Here is a 14,009-nt window from a genome sequence, read left to right as displayed (position 1 = left end):
TGTGTAGGTGCCTTTTCCCTTCCCTTTCTCCTCAGCACAATACTCTTTCCTTGCCTATCACTCTTTAACAAAGTTAAAGGCCTCCTTCTTTCAACCTCAGAATTCCCCTCTCACTTTTTTTTTCTTTTTGAAACTTTCCTTATATTTCCTTTTGGAAATTTTTATCCTCCCTAAGAATATGGTGTGGCAAGGCATTCATGTAGTCTCTTCACCTCCTTCGGGAGGTAGATCAGCTTACCCTAGGGACACAGATAACATCACTGCAATTTTTCATTCTCTTATTTGGCATAAAACACTTGAGCTGGGTGGGGTATTACACTTTAGAAATTCACTGTTTCCCAACCTAAAATACAAATAGATTGCACTGAAAGGCTTAGCTGGGATTAAAAAGGGATGACAAGTAAAGAAAAGGAATCACAGCTGAATAACTTATCTGGATCTTGGTTTCCTTTAAAAAGAAAAGCATTACATTATATGCTCTCTATGGTTTTTTGTAACTCTAACTTTTTAACCTGAAGTTGTGAATGTGACTTATCCCTCTCCTTGGAAGGGTATCTCAGATCTCAAAGGGAACAACAATATGTTATAATGTAAGGTCCCCAAGAGGAAGGATTGCTTCACCCTTTGTACTTGTGACATCAGAGCATTTAATAAATGTCTGTTGATCCAGTGATATAGGCAGAAAAGAACTAACCAAAACTATAGGAAAATAATTTTCACCTTTGAGCTTCATTTGCAACCTAAAGGAACTCTCTACCATTTAAGAAGGCAAAGTGAATACCAATGATTCCAAGAATCCCATTGATACTAATAATGACACTTTAAGAGAGGGAGGCAAGGTGCTGAGCCCCGTTTTTGCATTAAAAAAAAAGCAACAAAAAACTAAAAAAACATAACCAACTCTTCCTGGTTCCTGCCTTCCCCCACCCAATTACTGACTAATGGCGGATAGCTTGGCAACATTTCAACTGAGACTCCATCTACAGAATATTTTAGATTAAAATCCTTGCCAGATGGTCCAAAGAAGTGTTTGCCTCATTGCTGATTTTGGCCATCTTAATGTCAGTAACAATAAAAAGAAGCTTGTTACTGCCACTGGGGAACAAAGGCATAAATTCCTTTCTCCACAACTGAATTACTGGTTGTGGACAGCTGTGACCTATACCATAATAAGGATGATACTGTAGCTTTCTGGGAAAGTATTTCTATAATTTTGAGAAGAAAATATTTATGGTAAACTTTACATATGATAAAGTTTTTTTTTAAAAATGGCACAGTTACATAATTTTACCAGTTGTGGTATAAATTCATAGTCTGTGATAAAAGATCATAAATGTTGTAAATAGTTCAGTAGCTGAACATTGCTAAGTATTCCTAAAACCCTGTTTCTCATTTAAAGTGTTTTTAGTGGCCTCTTAAGGCACAACATTACTTTATGATGATTTAATTAGGGCAAGGTTAAGCTAAGATCAATGAATATATAAGTATGTACACACATAAAAGATATACATATATGTACAGTGTAGCAGCACACACATATATACTACATGGGGTATCCCCAGAGTCTTAAAGCAGTCTTAATCTGGTAAAGACTTTTGGAACACCTCATATACCGAGGTAGGGAACCTTTATTCTGCCAAGGACTATTTGGATATTTATAAACATCATTTGCAGGCTATATTTGGTAAAATATTTAATTAATTCAACCCTAAAAAGCACAGAGATTTATTGAATTCTGAGTCCTGCCTAGAGTTGCCAGGACAGTCCAGAGTCAGAAGTTCCCTGCCCCTGTCATACACAAATGTATATGACTTGCATTCAAGTAGATCTAGCTGAGTTAAATCTTGGTTCTGACACATACTAACCAGCTAGTGGGTCACCAATGTACTACTAGAAAAGGTACAAAACCTTCCAAGGCCCTAGGCAATGATCTAAAACTCTAAGTGTAGAGAGTTGCTTATCTGCAAGGTGGAGGGAACGTCCATCCTCAGGGATCCTTCACATTCATTTGATCAAAAGTCCAGACCAAAAGAACCCCTAAACCATGACTTCCCTTCACCTGAACAAAATACTGCTCAAAATCTTAAAAAGGCATTCATGAGCTATACTAAGAATAGCAATTACAGTCATATTATAAAACAAAACAAGGTCTTGGAGAGGAAAGGGTCATTGGTTCCAGTTCTGCTACTTATAACCTATATGACCCTGGACAAGTTATGAACTCCCTGGGTTTCAGTGCCTCATCTTTTGTTAGTTGCTAGGTAGCAGAATGCATAGAGCAGTGGTCTTGGAGTCAGAAAGTTCTGAATTCAAATTCTACCTGAATCACAAATTAATTATGCAATCTTGGACGAGTTACTTAATCACTCACAGCATCAATTTCTTCATAAATAAAATGGAAAGAGTGGGGAGAGTTGAACACAATGGTCTTTAGCTTCCTTTTAGCTCTAAGCTTTTGATCCTGTGATACTTAGATACCTTTAAGACTCCCTTTAGCTCTAAATATATGATGCTATGATTTTTTTTCTTCAATGCCAAATGATTAGTGAAGAATATTCTCTGCACAGAATCATGTGGCAAGAGGACCAAGATACTTTAACAATTTTTAATGGTAAAATTATCCTTTTGGCTAAGATTATGGCAATAAGGGGTACAAGTGTTAGAGAATCTGGAGGAATTTTGAATCCTGATGACTTTCAGAGTGTTGCCTTTAAGAAATTCCAGATGAGATTGAGTTTCAGTACTAGAATACAGAATTAAGGACTAATAGGAGTTTTCTAATCATATCATACTCCTCATTTTATCATCCCACAATGGGGGACCCTTACCTAGAGAAACCAGTTAGCAGATCACTGCTATAGTACAGAAAAGAAGCAACAAAGATAATCAGTCTTGAACTTTTAGAATACCTCCCATTCTTAATTTATTAACATATAAAATTCCAAAGTCATTTCTTTAAGAACAAACTATAGAATCATTGGTTCTTTTCCTATTATTCTAAACAGTATGTCTGTCCAAGTACTAGCACTATAGATAATTGGAAAAAATTTACTGTTGCACATTTTATTTTAGAAGCACAAGGTTTTCACTTGACTTTTTTGTGTGTGTTCTTAAACTATGACCATTTCTGTTATTACTTTCTTTTTGTTACTTTATAATATTGGCAGTGAACATTTCAACAGTTTTCTTTGCTTTTCTTTTCTCCGTCTCCATTGGCCTTGTATAATCTCCAACAAGTCCTTTCCCCTTCCCTCTCCTTACCTACTTCCCCAGTTAGAACCTTGCTAAAGGGAACTCATGATATCATGATGAATGAGTCCATTATAAATCAATGCTATTTAACCTCAACTGGTGCCCCATTACTCTACATTCATCAGTCGCTTTTTAAAATTTTTTAAAAATTTTATTATCTCCCTATGACATTTCCCATAGTGGCTATTACAAATTTCTCTTCTCAAAGTTCCCTTACTACTCAGATACTCCCCAAACAACTATCTTTTGCTTTGGCCTTACCACTTGTTGAAACTTCTCACTCCAAGGTCACCAATGATCATTCGACCAACCAACAAGCATTTATGTACCAGGAACAATGGTGCCCAGAAGAGGAACTGAACCTGTGCTTTCATTGGTATAGGAAACTCCCTGGATGAGGGAATTGAATAATTGAATTGTAATTCAATGTAAGTCAGGCCCTTCCTCCACCTCCCAACTCCTTAGTCCTCTAAGACTGCAAGGTGCTGGGGACAAAGAGATTAAAACTCCCTGCCCATGATGAATTTATAGTCTTTTGGGAGAGACAACAAGGACATACTGAAAACATTCAAAACAAATCTAAAGTAGTTTTGGGAAGCTGGTCAGCTGGTTGGCAAGCATTCCTTCAGTGCTCATTAAGCCTCAGGTACTGTGTTAAGGCTAGGAAGAAAAAAAAATGGTTCTGCCTTTCAAGCAGTTCATATTCTATTGAGGAGACGTATATATGACATATATGGAATAGATGGAAGGTACTTTTAGAGGGGAAAGCCCCAGCAGCTGGGGGAAATGCGAAAGACCTCCTGCATCAGGTAGAATGAGCTGAACCTCAAAGAAAGTCAGGGAAATGAAGAGGTCAAGATGAAGTGAGAGCACATTCTAGAAGTGGAGTGGGAAGACAAAGATGGGGGAGGGAATGCTGTTTCTAAGTATACTACTGTATATACACAAACACACATATACGCATATATAGGCATCCATATGTATGCTCCTCTAGTTGGATCATACAGTGAGAGAAAGGGAGTAAAGTGTAAGAAGAATGGAAAGCATTAAGAGATTTAAATGACAAATACAGGGTTTCAGATTGTATCCCACAAAAAACCATAAACATCACTGGAGTTTACAGGGAGGCACAGTCAGACCTAAGCTTTAGGAAATTTACTTTTGTTTCAGAATGCAGGATGAATTGGAATGAGTCAAGTAGAAGGCTATTGAAACAGTTCAGGAATAAAGTGTATAAGTGGAGGAAAGGAGACAAAAATAATTATGAAAAGGTGTTAAATCAGAAATGATAAGATCTGGAGACTGCCTAGCTCTGTAAGGAGAGACTAATATAACTGTGAATCCAGATGACTGGGAACATGTCCCTAGTAGTACCCAAGGGAGGATCCTATTGACAGTAAAAGGGAAATGCAGAAGAGGAGAGGGTCATGGGGGAAAAGACAGGTTTTGTTTTAGACATGCTGAGCTTGAGGTACATCCATTTGAAAGTGTTTAAAAGGAGGTTAATGCTCCATGACTGAAGCTCAGGAGAAAGATTAGAGCTGGATTCACAGATCTGGGAACTTATTACAGAGATATGGGAATTGAACTCATGAGAACTAGGGGGATCACAAAGAGAGAGAGAGAAGGGAAAAAAGGAGAGGACCCAAGATAGAATCTTAGGAGATATTGAAAAATATGTCCTGAGATCCTCCTCACCTGATTGGAAACTCCATCCCCAAGATTAACATTTTAGAAAGGATTCAAGCCTTGTTTGTCCTTATTCTCACCTAGACTCTTTCTCCAGGTTCCTACTCCTTACCTACTACCTCACTCATAGACTTGTAGGCTTCCTTCTTCTCCTGACCCTTCCCCTCCTCACTTCTGCTTTATGTTTCATTTCCCCCCATTAGAATGTAAACTCTTTTAAGGGTAGGGACTGTCTTGTTTGCTTGAATGTGAATTCCCAACACTTAACATGGACTCTGGCACATACCAAACTTTTAATAAATTATTTCTCTCCTTCCCTTCCTTCTTCTCTCTCTCAATAAATGTTTTTTGAATTCAACTGATGATGGCAAGGAAGAATGCTGCATGTATATTGTATTATATCGATTTTCAGTGGCAACAGTTCAGAATCATAGTAATGGAACCCTAGAGCAACAGTTATTTCTTTTCTTTTCTTTTTTTTTTTTTAGGATTTTTTTTCAAGGCAAATGGGGTTAAGTGGCTTGCCCAAGGCCACACAGCTAGGTAGTTATTAAGTGTCTGAGGCGGGAATTAAACTCAGGTACTCCTGACTCCACGGCTGGTGCGCTATGCACTGCACCACCTAGCTGCCCCAAGCAACTGTTATTTCACTATGATCTATTTGAAGCTTTGATAAAAAAGGAAAAGGAGTTTCATAAGTTATTAAGAATCAATTTGGCTACAGAGATAGTATGATCAATTCAGAGTTCACAGATTAGGCCAAAACAAAGTTAATTACTTCCTAAAAATTCCAAAATTTCCTACCCCTATGCTTTTAAGTCTTCAGAAACTCTAGATCTAACCTTGAAGGAAACCAATAAAGCCTCTAATCCAGGTATAGGGTGTTGAATGGCTAGCAAAGAGTAACTTGAGATTTATAGTTTTATTTTGCTCCCTTCCCTTCAATTAATTGCTTCTCAGAACTGGAATAACAGAATTTTAGAATTGGAAGGGATCTCAGCACCATTGAATCCAGCTTGTACACAAAAAAGAAGACCCTTGACAACATGTCTGACAAGTGGTCATATTCACTCCTGTCTGAGGTTCTCCAGTGAGGAGGACTCATTGCTTCAAAGGCAGTCCATTCCACTTTTAGATGTTTTTAACTCTAAGGACATTGTTCCTTCCATAAATCTATATTTGCCTCTCTGTAACTTCCAGCTATCACCCCTGGTTCTTTCCTTTGATGGAACACTAGAAAAAGTCTATACCTTCCTCCACATATGTGAATATAGCTATGCTGCATCTGAGTTTTTTTTTTTCTCCAAACTAGAGGTCATTCACCCTTCTGATTTATCCTATAGTCCTATGAACTACAAGGACATTTGAAGATGAAGGGATCATGAACAGTAGGATGATCAAAAAAAAGACTTTACCAAAGTGACATCTGAGTTAAGCCTGGAAGGAAAATAAGGATTCTGCCAGACAGAAATAAGAAGAGAAGGTATTTTAGATATGGGTGTACAGATAGGCAATGGAATTCCGTATCTGGGAAATGCCTAGTAGATGAGTTTAAGATAGAATGAGAAAGGTAAATTGTAACAAGACTATATGAACACCAAATTTAGGGATCTCTCTGATTTATCCTAGAGACAATAAGAGCCTGGCTACAGAGAGCTGCTGAGTAAGTTACAGAGCAATTATGAGCTCTGTCAAAGGCCAGGTGTTAAAATGACATACATATCCTGGCAGTTTTAGAGTTAGGCATAACAGGATGCCACAGTCAGAATTTTTACAATGATGGATTGACACACAGTGAATCAGAAAAATTTATTAACCTGAATCTCTATAAATCAATCATGCAAATTAACTAAGGTATCACTGTAATTTGTTTGCCTAGAAATATAGCCTAAGTTAAATTCTTCCTTTTGAGTTAAACCATTTACTCTATTCTGATGATGCACTTTCACTCTGAACTGAGAATATCTGCAATGTGAGGAGCTTCTCAGAAGTATTTTGTTAGTTTAGTATGACTATGGGCAAGTCATTTACTCTCTCCCAACTTGTACATAATCAGTTTCTTCTTTGGTAAATCAAAGGAGAGGACTCACTGGGATTTCTAAAGCCCCTTTCAGATCTAACATGATTCCTAGCCAGTCTTCTCTGGAATATAGTAAAGAACCTTTGATACAGAAGGATATGATGTGATGGTGTATTTGACTTTGTCCAGCTGAATATTTTCATGACTTATTTAAAAAACATTTTTGTTTTGTTCACCCTTGTTTGTTTAGGCAAGGAATAGTTGTGCCTTCTCCAGCATTTTAAGTGGTTCTTCCTCAGAGTGTGTGCAAGAAGTTACAAGGAGAGTTTCGCAGCTCCTCAATTGTGAAAGGTTTCCCAGCTTTAGATCACACTTCTAAAGTGGGTGTCCTTCCCATCCCTGCTAAGCCTGCACTGTTATTAGCAATAGTGTGAGTGTGGGGGTGAGGGTTCATTCTAAGAAACCCTGACTCTTCTGAAACCTTTCCAGGTGTCATCAATGCTTTCTTTATCTCTTGGGAAAAAACCAAAATATTTCTGGAATATAAGCTACACTGATAAATGGAGTTAAGTTCTCTGAATCTGAGAAATCCTCCTTTCTTTTGGACTTTTTGGGGAGATTTTTAATGGATTAAAAACTAAGGACTTTTCTATCTTTTCTCTTCTTTCTACCCCTCTCCCCCAGTGTAATATCTCATTAAGGTGGAGCATAGGGGTCCTTAAAGGTTCACTTTATCCCTAGGGGATTCTGAAAAAAATTCCAGAGGTCCACATACTTGGATGGAGAAAACAATCACATCTTTATTTCAATTTAATTTATTTCCCTTATAATCCTATGTAATTTATTCTATGCATTTAAAAATATTATTCTGAGAAGGGTCCATAGACTTCACTAGAGTGCCAGAGGGGTCTATGGCCCACACTCAAGAATGTTAAAGAACCCCTGATATAGCAGAATTTGCAATTGCTGAGGTAAGAAGTTCTATGGATAGTCATTGTGGCCTCTTCCTTTTCAAGGTTTGCATGGTAAATCTTGGCCCTTTCCACTTACTACCTATGTAACACCAAGCAATTGACCCTCTGGGCCTCAGTTCCCTGATCTGTAAACTGAGAGTTTGGACTAGATGGTCTTCAAGGTCCACTTCAGTTCCAAATCTGTGCTCTGATGACTACCTTCTACAACCCGGAGGTTAAGAGACCCTTTATTTTCCACAATTCTGATTCATTACAATAACTACAAAGCACTTTGAAACCCCAGCAAGCATTAGCAGGAGCAGGTAGATTAAAAAAAAAAATGGATCAACTGAGGCCTGTCTCTCATTCCAGTGCTGTTTGAACATAATTTTGGAGGTGACTTGGTACTTTTGATAAAACCATAAGTCTTCATGAGGCTTTATACTTGGACTAAACTTAGGTAGTGAATGTGATAAGCTTAGCTTTCAAAGCTTTCCTCTCAAAACTTTGACTCCAGCTTACCTGAAAAAAGCAAGATTAGGTAACAGAAAGAAGTATGTGGCAGAATGGTGAAAAGAACACTGAGAATCAGAGGACCTTGGTTCTAGTTCCATCTCTATTTATTACCTGTGTGATTTACTTTAGACTCCCAAATTTTCTGTGTCTGTTTCCCACCCAATAAAATGGGAATAATATTGTATACTTCTTAGAAATTTTGTGAGGATAAAATAACAAATGTAAGAAGTTCATTTTAAAGTTTATCACCTTAAGAATATGTAAAATAGTATAATAATCCTAATAACAATTTTTGCTTTTTCTTCTTGCTAACAATCTTCCATCCCACTGTTCTCTTCATCAGTTTTCTAGTCTTTCTGACTCAGCTCTTCATTCTTTGTTAGCTCCTCCTTTTTGGCTCCCATAGAGGATTTGGGAATTGAGAAGGATATTTAAACTTCACTTATACATCCTCCACATGACTGAAAGTGGAACAAATCTTCCTCCTTTGGGCTTTCCACTGGCCCACAGCCTGCAACTAGCTGGGTACCTTGTAGCTGCATAGTAATATTAAACAAATGAAGACACGGACAGGAGGTTTTCTCCAAGTCCACCAATATTCCATTACCACAAACATCATTAATATGAAAACTTTCTTAGCACGAGGCAAATTGTTTAAAACTTTCTAAGAGAAAAAACTTCTTATAAGGAAATAATAAATTAAAAACCTATAGATGTGACCTAAAAATACAAATATATCATCAAATCATATGGGAAATTTTGTAAACAGGAACTTTGCAAAAAAGTATTTATTATAATTTAAAGTCTTATATTAAGCCAATTTGAATTAAATATGCATTTTTAATAAAAACTTGGGGAGTAGGATTTATAATCTTCCTACTTGTAACTGACTCAGATTTGAGATAGAAGGGTAGCTACCTTCTTTATACTGGACAGTGACCTTTTAGGCAAGTCCCTGATGAACCAAATAAGCAAAAATATACCATCTGCACCAAGGATAAGGGCATAACAAAGTTGCATGGAAGGGTTCACTCAACCCTTGAAGAAATTTCTTTCAATCACAGGCACAAATAGTTTTCTTTATAACTGAAGTTCTAAAGAGAACAATATGCTTAAGAGTACTTTCTGAAATTTCTTTCCCAACACTGACTACTGACTTAATTGAAGCCAATAATTTGTCTTGGTTTTTGGATCTAGAAATGTGATTTCATTGGTGTGGAGGCAGATCAGCAGCGCCTTTATAACTTGAAGCCTTCAAGGGTTTCCTGGGGAACTCCGGGAGGTGAGTGCCCACATTCCCCCCAAGCAGTATGTGTCAGAAGCAGTGCTTGAACACAAGTCTTTCTGACATCAGGGCTAGTCTTCTCTTCCACTAACTTGCAACCAAGCACCAATTTCAAATTGTGGCCTTGTGCTGCACCCCTCCATATGCCGTCTCTGTCATATCACCCCCCAGCACCAGGAAAAAGCTATCATGAAGCCCTCTCTTTATCCATCTCATTTGTTGCCTGAGCAAGGTTCCATTCAGACCTCTAACCTGTACATGTGCCTCATTTTACTCCCTCAATATTTCTGGGTTTCTTCAATCCTTTTCTTGAATGCCTGAGTCTGATATTGCTATACCATGTGGTTTCCAGGGAGATTTAAAAAGAAATAGCTGAATATATAGGCATAAAAATGCAGAATACACGAACAGCCGGCTTTAACAATCGCTGTGTTTGTGAGACTTTCTGAAATACCTGTGGGGACTTGTGAGAACGCCAGCTGTACTGGTGACTGTGGAGACTGGCCAACAGAATATTTTCATCAGTATCCACCTGGCCAAACCGCAGTGTCTCCTGTGTGTCATTACAGATCACAAAATGGCTGAAGACCAACTCCTCTACCTCGGGGCATTGGTTCTGAAAGGAAAAGAAGAGGAAAGCCAACATGCATCAGATTAATTGCAAGATGTTTGGCAGCTGTCTGCCCAGTGGCGAGAGTTACAAGACAAAAACACGAAAAGATCTCTTGTCATTAGCTCTGGTATATAAAATATTCTATACTCCCAAGCATAAGCTGAGTGTGGGGTACAACACACACACACACACACACACACACACACACACACACACACACACACACACACACACACACACACACACACACACACACACACATACACACACACACACAGATATATACCTTAAAGAGACCTAAAATGCTCCAAGAATATGTTTTGATTTATACTCCTGCAAAATAAATCACACACCACAGAAAAATAAAAAAGAACAATGAAATCTCTCAACCTTTTTTTTCTTCAAGTGAATTAATATTACAATAAAGGGGGAAAAAACCCTCTGTGAGCCAGTGTTCTTCAAACGGTGCATTAGAAGTAAAGATGATGAGGTTTGAGTTCTTCTCATGTGACAATCAGATCCATTACCAAGGAGGTGGTGTGTCTTTAGATAAAAAAGCCCTCCAATCCCTTATGGAGAAGTGTGAATGTGTGAGTATAACTCCTCTGAGAGAAAGATGGAGAAAAAGCTACAGGTTTCCTTATGCTCCTCAGGGGCTGAGATGGAAAGATTGATCAAATCTAGAAGCTGCTTAAAAATCTGGGAGTTTTTTCAAGAGAAGTAAAATAATCACTGGTCTTACAGAGTGTCACTCCTTTGAATAAATAGACTTAAGCTAATGTCCAGTAACTGATGGACATCAGTTGTTAATGAAGCAATAGATTCAAGCAATGTTGAGCCACTCTGATGGCTTAATAGCCCCCCCTTGAAGTTAATCAAATTAGAGAATCTCCATTTGGAAAAGATCTCCAAACCTATCTAGTAAAATCTATACCTAATAAACAAATAAAAATCCTCATTATGGCACACCAGACGCTAGTCTTTGTCTGAAGATCTCCAATGGGGGGACACCCTTGAGAAAACCTATTCCAATTTTGAATCACTCTAATTATTAGATGAGGAAACAAGCAAACAAGGTTAAGTGACTATCCAGGGTCATTTAGTAAGTGTTTAAGGTTGGATTTGAACTCAGTTATTCTTGATTCCCAAGTCCAAAACTCTATCCATTGTACTACCTTATTGCTCAGTTATTTCTCATATTGAATGTAAACTTATGTCTCTACAACATTCACGCATTGCTCCAGGTTCTTTTTTTCTGAGGCAAAGCAGAACTCATCAGATTATTTTCTTTTTGAGAGCCTTTTAACCACTTAAAAGATGGTTCTTCTGTTTGACACTGAATTTTCTCATCACCAGGCTAAACATACACCATTCCTTCAACCAATCCTCATCTTACAATTCTCTGAGCCCTTTTACCATTGCTAGATTCTCTTTAGACGATTAAAATCCTCCCTAAAATGAACTAAACACAATAATGTAGATGTGATATGATCATGGCAAAGTGCAGCAAGACTGTTATCTTTCTTGTCCTGGACACTATCTCTCAATATAACTTAAGATCACATAAGTTTTGGTTATTTTTTTTTAATTGATGAACCCTGGTCCACTACAATGACTAGATCCTTTTTCTACTCACAAACAATTAAGTTCACAACATATATGACATATATGTCAACCAAAGCATAATCCACTACAGTGCTAGTTGCTGAAATACAATGACAGTATGGAGAAGAGGCCCTCCATCCCTACCCACTTTAACATGTGTCACCTTTGGGAAGGCAAACTTACTTCTTTCTTTGTATACAATAATTGCTATTTCATTCATTACATTCACTCATCTATGTCAAATTGATCTTGACAATACTACTTCCAGTTTTCTATTTTTTTTCCCTAGCTGAAGATCTAAAATACTGTTTTTCTCTCTGATATAATTCTTCTATTACTAGCTGAAGTTTTCAAAATCCACTTGACCTATTCCAATACTCCAATAGATGTGTGATCTTACTGATATGAGGGCCTGCCAAGGATCATAGGACAATTCTTCCACACTTGTATACCCAATGATACATGTATACTAAAGCCCTCCCCTAAGCTCACCACAAGTTCACCCAATGTGCGAGGGACACACTGATCCGTATTGATCTTGTGAAGATACTAAAAGAGCACACAGCCTATCCTTTAGTCTTCCCTTGCTCTCATCATGTGCCCAGTCAATTTGCTTTTTCAATCACACATTTTTAGGAACTTGTTAAACTGGTTAATGAAATTTTTTTGTTATTAAACATTCAACCCTTCCCCTAACATCTTGAAAAGTAACATGAGAATTCAAATGTGACTTCAAATCTTAGCTGCCTTAAAATTTCTGGGATTCAAAACTTTATTTTAGTAATTATCAATGATCTATTTATTGGAAACACTGAGGAGGTTAAGTTACCAGACGGGCTCTGAAAAAACAACAACAAAGGGAAAAAACTGTGCCTTTCCTCATCTCTACAATTGACTTTATAATAAAAGATGAGGGGTTTAGGAAAAAAATGTAAATTAAAGAACACAAGGTGGTTATTTACATTTTTCCTAAAGAACAGTGAGTCTTTTTTTTTTTTTAGGTTTTTGCAAGGCAAATGGGGTTAAGTGGCTTGCCCAAGGCCACACAGCTAGGTAATTATTAAGTTCTGAGACCGAATTTGAACCCATGTACTCCTGACTACAGGGCCACTACTTTATCCACTGAGCCACCTAGTCACCCCAAGAATAGTGAAAGTCTTTAGGGAACTGATTCATTGTATTGACTCTTCATCTGTGGAATTCATTGTAAGTGTAACAATTTTGAACAATTTGTGGAAAGATAGACATAGAATAAAAAATTTTTCAAACATTTTGTGACATCACATACTCTGAATGAATCGGAGAGTATTTCTTTTAATTAGATAATTTAAAGTCCCCTTATTTACCATAGCATCAATGTGGAGTTAGAGTATCAGAAACTAATTTGTAACTAAATGGGACACAGTATTTTATAAAATAAGAAAAAAGGAAACAACTTTCACCTTTTTAAAAAACATTCCTTGAATGTTAATCTATTCAGATTTCACCTGAAGTTACAAAGGAAACTGCATTTAATATTCAGGGACCTTAATCTTGTTTCAAAAATATACACCATTTGCTAATAGAGAGAAGAAGAAAAGGAATGTATAGCCAGAAAAATCAGATTGTGGGGAAGGCTTCTGTTAATCTTAAACTATTGACCTGAAGGTGCAAGGCCAAACGGCTTTATGCTTCATTGTCTGGCATTATCTAAAAAATTATTTTTCTGAGATAGCAATCCAGTACAAATATGTAGAAACTCAAATAATTTCTCCTGCTTATTGAGTTCACATTCTGGTTGGCAGCAATCATACTGTATATGAATATGGCTGTACAATAAACCCTGTGATTGGGAAATTGTACTTTCTTTCTGAAGCAGATAAAGCATACACAGAATATTTTAGAAATAATGTCTTTAAGAACCTTTCATGAGTCTATTTCCATGTCAAATATCTTGTGATTTCAAGAGTACATTTTAAATTTACTTTAGAATGCATAAGGTTAGATGCCCACCACATTAGAACATGGTGGCAAGTACCCTTGACATGGGAGGAAACGAGAAAATTACAGCAACAATTACAGAAGTATATTCTCTTG

The 14,009-nt window shown here is 37.2% G+C and overlaps 1 protein-coding gene across 10 annotated transcripts in view; it reads right to left on the bottom strand.

The window, feature by feature from the left end:
• Window positions 1–14,009, bottom strand: part of VPS13B (vacuolar protein sorting 13 homolog B) — a 1,326,809-nt gene that overhangs the window by 109,384 nt on the left and 1,203,416 nt on the right. For all 10 annotated transcript variants that reach the window (XM_074200569.1, XM_074200570.1, XM_074200573.1 and 7 more), the window contains one exon: window positions 10,170–10,331. In XM_074200569.1, coding sequence (XP_074056670.1) covers window positions 10,170–10,331 — 162 coding nt within the window. The remainder of the gene's footprint in view (window positions 1–10,169; window positions 10,332–14,009) is intronic.

Source organism: Macrotis lagotis, chromosome X (assembly GCF_037893015.1).
Source record: "Macrotis lagotis isolate mMagLag1 chromosome X, bilby.v1.9.chrom.fasta, whole genome shotgun sequence".
In the NCBI taxonomy this organism is placed as follows: Eukaryota; Metazoa; Chordata; class Mammalia; order Peramelemorphia; family Peramelidae; genus Macrotis; species Macrotis lagotis.
Note: the sequence above shows the minus strand (reverse complement) of the source record. Positions and strands in the feature narration are given on the sequence as shown.